Source organism: Arachis hypogaea, chromosome 4 (assembly GCF_003086295.3).
Source record: "Arachis hypogaea cultivar Tifrunner chromosome 4, arahy.Tifrunner.gnm2.J5K5, whole genome shotgun sequence".
Taxonomy (NCBI): Eukaryota; Viridiplantae; Streptophyta; class Magnoliopsida; order Fabales; family Fabaceae; genus Arachis; species Arachis hypogaea.
In genome coordinates this window covers 126,237,377-126,246,628 of record NC_092039.1, presented here as the reverse complement: position 1 = coordinate 126,246,628, position 9,252 = coordinate 126,237,377, and the positions used below count along the sequence as shown (strand labels likewise).

At 34.1% G+C, this 9,252-nt stretch overlaps 2 protein-coding genes across 4 annotated transcripts; one reads left to right on the top strand and one right to left on the bottom strand.

Moving 5' to 3' along the window:
* The first annotated feature begins 1,104 nt into the window (after positions 1-1,104).
* On the top strand, positions 1,105-6,575 carry LOC112744747 (F-box protein CPR1-like). 3 transcript variants are annotated; one of them, XM_072233978.1, is made up of 4 exons: positions 1,122-2,285; positions 4,465-5,666; positions 5,937-6,334; positions 6,486-6,575. In XM_072233978.1, exons 1-2 carry the CDS (start codon positions 1,159-1,161, stop codon positions 5,024-5,026), a joined length of 1,689 nt encoding a protein of 562 aa, XP_072090079.1. In that variant the 5' UTR covers positions 1,122-1,158; the 3' UTR covers positions 5,027-5,666; positions 5,937-6,334; positions 6,486-6,575. The 3 variants fall into 3 exon arrangements, with proteins under 3 accessions (XP_072090081.1, XP_072090079.1, XP_072090080.1); XM_072233980.1 differs by lacking the exons at positions 4,465-5,666; positions 5,937-6,334; positions 6,486-6,575 and adding an exon at positions 2,571-2,811 and having other exon boundaries at positions 1,105-2,285; XM_072233979.1 differs by lacking the exons at positions 4,465-5,666; positions 5,937-6,334; positions 6,486-6,575 and adding an exon at positions 3,323-3,465.
* A 107-nt stretch (positions 6,576-6,682) lies between these two features.
* LOC112744746 (TMV resistance protein N-like) lies at positions 6,683-9,039 on the bottom strand. Its single transcript, XM_072233981.1, has 3 exons — positions 8,591-9,039; positions 8,198-8,479; positions 6,683-8,024 (listed from the first exon to the last, which is right to left on the bottom strand). The coding sequence occupies exons 1-3, from the start codon at positions 8,794-8,796 to the stop codon at positions 6,959-6,961; spliced, it is 1,554 nt and encodes a 517-aa protein (XP_072090082.1). The 5' UTR covers positions 8,797-9,039; the 3' UTR covers positions 6,683-6,958.
* Positions 9,040-9,252: the final 213 nt, after the last annotated feature.

The window sequence follows — 9,252 nt, the reverse complement described above, 5'->3', positions numbered from 1 at the left end:
GTAAAAACAGAAATACCAAAATATAAAGCTATTGAAAACCCAGTTCTATTATTAAAAGAACCGTCAGGAAAATTAGTTTCATCGAATTTTCAAATTAGAGAATCTAAAATTAATAGCCCTTTAAGTCTATCTAAGTTGAAGATTAAAGAAGAAAATTCTGAAATAAAAGAATTAACAAAAAAGGTCGAAAAATTAAATGAAACCCTAAACACTAAATTATGACAATAAATAAAGAAGAAATATATGTAACTTATCAAGACAAGAAACAAGAGCTCTTTGCAAGAGAAAATCGTTTGAATTATTTACAGTTTTCTGAAATAAATCAAAGAGCATTTGAAGCTCTAAAAATAATCTATGACAAGTTAAAAAGAGAAGTTGAAGAGCTAGAAAAAATAATAGAATCTCTAGAAAATAGTGATGAATCAATGATAGAGTTTGCAGAAATTTTAAAATAAATAATGAAGCATAAAAAGATTAAAAAACCAGAAAATAAAATAAAAAGAAAAAGGGCAGAAAAATTAAAAAGTAAAATAAAAGAGTATAAAAGGGAATTAAATAACCTTCAGATCGAAATTGATGACCTTATAATAAAAAGGATAGAAATAAGAATAAATATAAACAAGTTGGAATTAAACTTAAAAAATTTATAAATGCCTGGAAAACCATATTATGACTTAAAAGAATTAAAATTGTTGAAAGAAAAAATGGAAAATGAAGTTGAAAAATTAAGAAGGTATTTAGAAACAACAGAAAGTGTAGAAATAAAAGAAGTTTTTGAGGATTTAAGAAATTATATTAAAGAAAAAGACAAAGACAAAGTGACAAACAGATAAAAAATTTTATATACAATAATCCATGCAAAAAAGAATATTATAAACTAAAATAAGATTGAAAACTATAATATAAAAATAAAATTACAATATACAAGGACTAGTAAAAAGGATTGCAAAATTGGTATCAGAGCCAAGTTAACGATTAAGGGTAACACTTTCTCTTTAAGTAACACTTTTAAACCAAATAAAAACAAAAATCTGTAAATCTGTACCAAAGTGCATCTGTACACTAGATGGACCCTTAATATATTTGTTATAATCACTTGTGTTTAACACTTTCACTTTTAACCCTAAATAGAAGAACAAAAAGCCAGAGGCATCGAGCATGGAGAAGAAGCAGAAAAGCATTGACAACCTCCCTCATGACCTGATTCACAGAATCTTCCTCAGAGTTCCGGCTAAACATCTCGCTCCCCTCAGATGCGTTTCGAAGCTCTGGTACTCTCTAATTTCCGATCCACAATTTGCGGAATTGCATTTTCAGTACTCTCCCGCAGCCACCGACGTATTCATCTTCATAAAAGGCCGCACTGTCGCTTTCTTAGAACCACTATTTAGTGACAACAATGATGCATCGTTACAAGTAAAAAAGGTGTGGTCCCCTTTCAAGAAGGAACAATCAGCTTCTGATTTTGAGGTCCTGGGCTCGTGCAAAAGCTTTGTTCTCTTACATCGAAACCCACATTTTTTTGTAGTATGGAACCCACTTACTGGATCCAGCAAAAGAATATCCTACTCTTGTATTGTTTCTCGTTGTAAGCACAAGGACATTAGGCTTCCCTGCAAGTTCCATCTCTATGGACTTGGTTATGATGCTTCACAGGATGACTACTTACTTGTTGTAGCTTGGCAGGATAAGGATGACCATTATCACTTGGATTACTTTTCCTTGAGAACCAATTCATGGATTAATCTTGATGCTGCACTCTTCAAACTCTTGGGTGTTTTTGACTGCAATTCTTGTGGGGTGTTCTTGAATGGTGCTATTCATTGGGTGCCTTACCCTCTTACAGCTTACAGGGATGCTATTATTATCTTTGATATGAAGGAGAGGACTTTCTCAAGGATATCTGGGCCGGAAAAACTTGTAATGAGTTCATGCTCCTATTCAAGTCTTGCCCTACTAGGAGGCTGCCTGGCCTTGTATTATAATGATAGCTATAACACTCACATATGGGTGATGAAAGAATATAAAGTGCACTCATCTTGGACTCTCTATAAGATAAGCACATTCGGTCAGCCATTGTGCCTATCCAGTAATGGTGATATTATTGGAAGATATTATGATGAAAGAGGCAATGGCAGAGGAAGAGGGTACTTCAAATACAATGTCAGAAGATACCTGCCCAAGCATTTTGAAAGTTTTATTTGTCCGCTTCCAACCAGTACCGTTACTGTGTATACAGAGAGTCTCTTGCCACTCCCTACTGACAATAAGGATAAGGATAATCGGTATGTAACTATTCTCCTATGCTTTGCACCAAGTTATTTCTGTTAGTTTTTCGTTGAATTGTGATTAATGAATAAGTAATGAGTAATATGCATTATGCATTATGCATTATGCATCAAGTTCCAATCAAATGCCACTTTTGTCTATGGATGTTGAAATTGGAATTTATCAATGCTTAGGGAATCATTGATGGTCTTACTTCCTAAAGCCTAGTCTTGTGGTGAGGGATTTTAATTTTTAAGTTATTTCTTTTTTCATGTGTAATGCAATGGTGATCTTTTCTGTAGGCTATCAGAATCAGAATGATGTCAAACACTGAAAGAGAATTAGGACAGAATGACTGCACAGCAGAGACACTTAATTCTGTTGCAAATAAAGTGTAGGATTGACAAATTGAGCTGAAAGAAGCTTCTAGAGAATTTGATTTTATTTTGGCTTTGCTTTAATGTATGATTTCCCTTCCAACTATGAATGTGAAAAACTGGAACATTTGAATGTGCAAATATAGCTTCCGCTAGTTGAATCCAATCTGCTATTACTTTGAGATTAATGTGAAAGTACTGAGCAAGATGCATTATGCATCGTGTTGCATTTAGATGTGAGTTTTGACTATTCATGGTGAAACTTTATTAATCAAATACCTGGGGAATCATTAATCAGTCTTGCTTTCTAGAGTCTAGTCTTGTGGTGAGGTTTTAGGCTTACTTGAACTAGGTGTTACGAAAGGACAAGTATATAACCTAATTTATAAGTGAAGAAAAAAAGAAGAAGAAAAACAGGCGATGAAATTTATCTTAGTAACCATGGATATCAGTAAATTATTTGGGGAACGTAAATGCAGGTTTAACACAGTTTAAGCGAAATTCAACGCCCCAGTTCATTGGACATGCCGGTAGAGTTTCATTACAAAACACTTAGTCAAAGCGAAATGTGTAGGAGTATTACAAATACATTGAATTCTTCTCAAATTCCCCTGTTTTCACAAACAAAATCAACAGACGTCATACATATTCGTTTAACCGTGCTTATGCTTATGCAGTTATGCTTATGACTTGGGCATGACAAAATGCTAAAGGAATCATTCATGCTAGAAAGCTATCAGGATGCATACAACTTGATGTCATGAATACAAGTAAAAAGGCATTAGATGGGGAGGTGGTTGGATAAAATGTATAAGCAATATTTTCTTATATCAAATACATCAAACACATTATTATTGAATATTGACCCTCACTCTCCCAGTAGCAAGTAGCAACAAATTTTAGTAGTGTAAATAAAGCTTTCAAGGAGGTGACGCTTCTTGAGTGCTTAATGTACACTTCTTGGCATGTCTGTTTTTTTTTTTTTTTTAAATTGTCCTAGATGAGTTTGCTATCTATTTTGTTCATCGTCATTTTCTGCTTCTTCTCTCTCTCTTTGACCCCTAAAAATTATTCTTGATCAGATTGTTATCTACTCAGTTACTAAGGATTTTTATTTTATATCCTTACATCAATATGCTATACTTAAACTAATATGTAAAAGAAACTACCATCCAAGACAGACAAATCAGACTAGAATAATTAGCAAGATTTTAAAATATGCTTAATGAAAACTCAAAATAGAATTAAATAGAAATAAATCAACTAATTAAAAAATTCACTTGGTCTTAATAACTTTAATGGTGATTGTAGTAAAATGCAACTATATTAAAAGGCAAATTATATTTCCTACATCACATCAGAGTGCCATAAAAAAGCTATATGCCAAATGGAACAAGTTAACAGCAGTTTCTTATTTAATAGTATAGGACATGACAGTAATCATAACTTGGATGAATTTACTTGCTCTAGAAACAGCAATATAGGATGCTTTTAACTTGTGTGGACACAAGAACAGTCTTGTGTATCTTTACTCTTCTTTGCCCTTTTTTTTCTGACCTTTGAAAAAAATCATAGCAAATGAAGACTTAACTTAGCTTCCATTTTGAGGGATAATTTTGAGACTTCTTTATACACTTTAAAAAAAAATTTACCATTTTAAAATATTTAAATAAAAAATACATTTTTTATTTAATAAATCTAAAAATACTATATTTATTTTTTTAAATAAATTACACTTTTTTATTAGATTTAAAAGAAGTAATTGTTTTTTCAATTTCCCATCCAAAACTGACCCTACCCTTCCCTTATGTTTCCAAAGCAATTTTAAGAAGAAGAAGCAGCTGAAGCACACGGTGAACAAAGCAAAAGAGCAATCGAGCATGGAGAAGAGGAATCAGAATGACAAGAGCAAGACCATTCACGACATCCTCCCTCTTGATCTGATTCACATAATTCTTCTGCGGGTGCCGATCAGACATCTCGCTCGCCTCAGATGCGTTTCCAAGCTGTGGTACTCTCTAATTTCCGATCCTGACTTTGCGGAATTGCATTTTTGCCATTCTCTCCCCGCCACCAAGGCATGCTTCTTCATGAAAAACGACACTATGGCTTACTTGGTTTACTTAGACGACAATGATGCATCACAAAGAATGGTTTGTCCCCCTTTCAAGAAGAAACCACCTTCTGATTTTGAGGTATTGGGATCCTGCAGAGGATTTATTCTCTTGCATCGATACCCACATTTTCTTGTGGTATGGAACCCACTCACTGGAGTCAGCAAAAGAATATCCTATTCTCATATTGTTAGTCGTCCTAAATACCATAGCTTTAGGCTTCCCTACAGTACGCATCTGCATGGATTTGGTTATGATGCATCATAGGATGATTACTTAGTTGTTGCAGCTTGTAGGGATTATGAAAGGCAACAAGATCACTTGGAATGCTTGTCCTTGAGAACCAATTCATGGATTAATCTTGATGCTGTACTCCCCAGTCCATTGGATTGGTTTGACCACAATTCTTGTGGGTTGTTCTTGAATGGCGCTATTCATTGGGTGCCTTCCTGTCTTAAAGATTACAGGGATGCTATTCTTTGCTTTGATCTGAAGGAAAGGACTTTCTCAAAGATATCTGCACCGGAACAACTGCTAATCATTGCATGCCCCGTTCCAAGTCTCGCCCTACTAGGAGACTGCCTATCTTTGTATGGTCACAATTATGGTAGCGGTACAACTGAGATATGGGTGATGAAAGAATATAAAGTGCACTCATCTTGGACTCTCTATGAGATTCCTTGCAAAGTCTTTCAGCCATTGTGCTTATCCAGTAACGGTGATATTATTGGAAGAGGTTATGATAAAATAGGGTACTTCATATACAATGTCAGAGGAGACCTGCTCAAGCGTCTTAAAAATCTTCCTTGTCCGCCTCCCATGGGATACTGTGTATACAGAGAGTCTCTTGCCGTCTTGCCACTCCCTAGCGGCATTAAGGATAAGGATAAGAAGAAGAAGGAAAACTGTATGTAACTATTTTCCTATGCTTTGAATGCTATTCCCATTCGTTTTCAATGCCTGATTAATGAATAAGTAATGTGGAATATGCATTATGTATCAAGTTTCAATCAAATGTCACTTTATTCCATGGATATTGAAATTTGAATTTATCAATGCTTAGGGAATCATTAATCATTGTCTTGCTTCCTATAGTCTGGTCTTGTGGTGGAGTTTCAAAGTTTAGATCTTTTTCATGACTAAAGTTTTGACTTTTACCAGTTCTGCTTTTTGGCAGGCCATCAAGTTCACCATCAAGTTTAGGCTCTTTAGAATCACCCAAGATTCAAACAAAGAGAGAGAATGAGGAGCCAACATATGAGTGGACAACTTGCCACTTGGGGAAGAACATTTGAAAAGTGCAAATGAAGTTTAGTCTCTTTTTAAATCCAATATATCTTTTGAATCAAATCTAATAGTAATATTTCTTAGTTGGTTATGCAAAACTTTATAGGTTTTATTTTGCAGATTACATAATATACTCCTTCTTTTAATCTTACCTTTAGCGTTCTTGGTTTTAGAAGTTCACTAGCAAATGATGGCAAACCCAGAAACAAAAATTACCGTATACGAGAGTTGTTTTATTTTGAGTCTTGCTTCTTGATTTACTCAGTTGATTGGTATAGCATTTCATTAGTACACTGCCAGTTTAGCATTTAAAGTGCATAAGTTAGTAAATAATAATTTGATGAAGATCCTATTAGTAATATTTCTTATTGTTATCAAACTTTATATGTTTTTATTATTGCAGATGTACATAATATCTCTTATTTAAATTTATCTTTAGTTCTTTAGTTTTAGATATTGACTGCATATATGGAATAGATACTTTCAGTTAAGATGTTAGCTTTGGCAATACCATAAATAATTTTTAGCTGATGTGTATCCTTTGTAATTTTATTAGGTACATCACAATGAAATAAGACTCAGAAGATTTATCTTAATGTCATACAAGTAATTAATATGTGACTGATAAAATTGTTAGTAAAAAAGTTTTGGTAATTAACTAAAGAATTGATGTAGAGGCAGAGGTGCTTACCTGAATTAGGAGTTACAGATACATTAAATTCTCTTAAAATTCTCCTGTTATCAGAAACCAAATCAACACACCATGTGCATATCCGTTTAACCTTGCTTATGCTTATTGCTTGATGATGACAGAATACTTGCATGAAATTGTCAAATTTACTATATTCTCTACAATATTAGTTTTTAAATTTAATAAATTTCTTTATGCTGTAGATTTTCAATTTAGTTTTTTTATTTGATTTTTTTATGTGTTATCAATATTGCACTGCCATTATTGTTATCCGGAAATAAGCATTCTACCTCAGCCCAAACTTCAGGCTCCCATATGTCGTCAAGCACTATCAAATACTTCTTCTTCTCTAAGAACTTTTGGACCTTGCTCTTTTGATCATCCTTGCTTATGTCTTTGCCTTTAGTAGACTCAAACAACCCGCAACCTTTCAGAAGGATTTGAAGAAGCTCAGTGGCTTTGTAGTCCTTAGAAACGGTAATCCACACACAATAAGAGAACAACTTCTTCACCTCATTATTGTTGTAAATTTTTTTAATAAGGGTAGTCTTACCCAAACCACCCATGCCTATTACCGAGATAACATTAAGATTGGTCTCATTTTCCTTCAACTGCTTGGTTACATTGTTGAAGATATCCACAAAGCCCACCATATCTTCCTCGAAGACCTTATCTTTCTTCTGATTTGATCTAGCACCTTGCATTCCTTCGAATTCACCTTCATTAATGCAATATTTCTCAATCTTGAATCCATCTAACACTTGATTATTTAGGAATTTGGCATCTCTTGTTGTTATAACAATTCTACTACCAGGACAAAACCAATCACCTCCTCCTGCCAATGAATCCAACTGTTCTATACTATCAACATCATCAAGAACTAGAAAGACTCTTTTATTATGCAAACTTTGTTTTATAATAGAAGATCCTTTTAACATGCTTCCCAGCTTAGGTTTTTTATGCACACCCATTTCATGCAAAAGTGTTTCTTGGAGATTTTCTAGGTCATCAGCACTCCTCCTTGATTTTTCAGAGACTTTATGAAGAAAACTCGCAGCTTCAAATTGATGCCTGAACTTGTTAAACAACTCTCCAACAAATGTGGTCTTGTTACCATCTCCATACATGACCAGCATGCAAATGGTATTGTCAGATTCAATATTCCAAAGTGATTCCACTGCTTCAAAGTGAGAATCAAAACCAATTGGATGCTTAATGTATAGTGGTTCAGGAGGAAGCTTCTCCGAGACCTCTTGAACAATTTTGTTGATAATCTCACTTTCATAGCTGCATGAAATATCTCTTCAATACATACTCATTTTACATAAGGAAATATATACATACACCATCAAAAAATGAAGCAAAGTTACTATAAATGCTCAAAATCTTGTAAAGAAGCTGTGAAAACAGAAGCTAACACTAAAACAGTAAGGTTACTTCATGAATTAAAGGTTACTCACCTCTTCACTGTACAAGTCACTCCACTTAGATTGGCCACTTCACGCAAAGCCGACCTCCATGCTTTTATATCATGGGAGTCTTTGCCATATCTGTCTTCATGCTTCATCATGTCTTTTTCATATTGGTTCCTCTGGCGCCTCACATCTGATGGTTCCACTTGATAAAATATTGGCAAAACTGGTCGAAATTTTCCATTATTCCAGGACTTCATGATCTGTGCTAGTTCATCCAAACACCATGTGGAAGAAGCATAGTCCTTACACAGCACAGCAATAGACATCCTGTTATTATGATCCACATGTAAATTAATTAGTTAATTAAACTAGTTATAAGTTAGTTAGGTGATGATGATGTAAGCAGTTAGTTATTTTCAGTTTTCAGTGAGGTGATACCTGGATCTTTCAAGGGCTTCAAGAAGAGTATATCTGATTCTATCACCAACTCTGAGGTTCTCATCATCTCTGAAGGTGGTGATTCCTCTCTCACACAAAGCATGATAGAGGCAATCTGTGAATCTGTATCGGGCGAAGCCTCTAAAGCTCAGAAAAACATCATATATGAAATGTGAGGAGGAAGATTCTGCATCATGATCTGCCATGAGACCAATTTTTAGTGGATCTTACAATTGTGATAGCATAGTTATTCAACCGGTGAGCTCTGACTCAATGAACCAAGAAAGCATAGGTGAAAAAACACAATGCTTGATAGAAAAGTTTTTGCCAATATTAAAATTCTAAAGTCACATAAATGGAGTTTGAGTTGTAAATCATTCACAAACCGGTCTGAATAAATATTTTGGTCATTCTCCATTACCTTCCTTTATTCTAAAGTTGCAGATCATCATTCATGTGTGTACATAGTTTTATGTATTATTTATGCAAAAGTTGCATTTTAGTGATTGGAAAAATATTTATTTACCCTACAGTCTGGACCCCTACATATTGACGAAGTTTCTTCTTTCTCTCCACCTTTTGCTTGTAGGGTGTACAAAGAGAGAATAGAAATTAAAAATCTGAGGTTATAGCCAAAATCACGGTTAACTTTGAGAAACTAA

Bases quoted from the DNA above. Each gene is read 5' to 3' on its own strand.
- LOC112744747 (XM_072233978.1), top strand. From the start codon at position 1,159: ATGGAGAAGAAGCAGAAAAGCATTGACAACCTCCCTCATGACCTGATT. The intron at 2,286-4,464 runs GTATGTAACTAT...ATGTTTCCAAAG, and splicing joins AATAAGGATAAGGATAATCG to CAATTTTAAGAAGAAGAAGC.
- LOC112744746 (XM_072233981.1), bottom strand. From the start codon at position 8,796: ATGGCAGATCATGATGCAGAATCTTCCTCCTCACATTTCATATATGAT. The intron at 8,480-8,590 runs GTATCACCTCAC...TCATAATAACAG, and splicing joins GAAGCCCTTGAAAGATCCAG to GATGTCTATTGCTGTGCTGT. The intron at 8,025-8,197 runs GTGAGTAACCTT...TATTTCATGCAG, and splicing joins GTGACTTGTACAGTGAAGAG to CTATGAAAGTGAGATTATCA.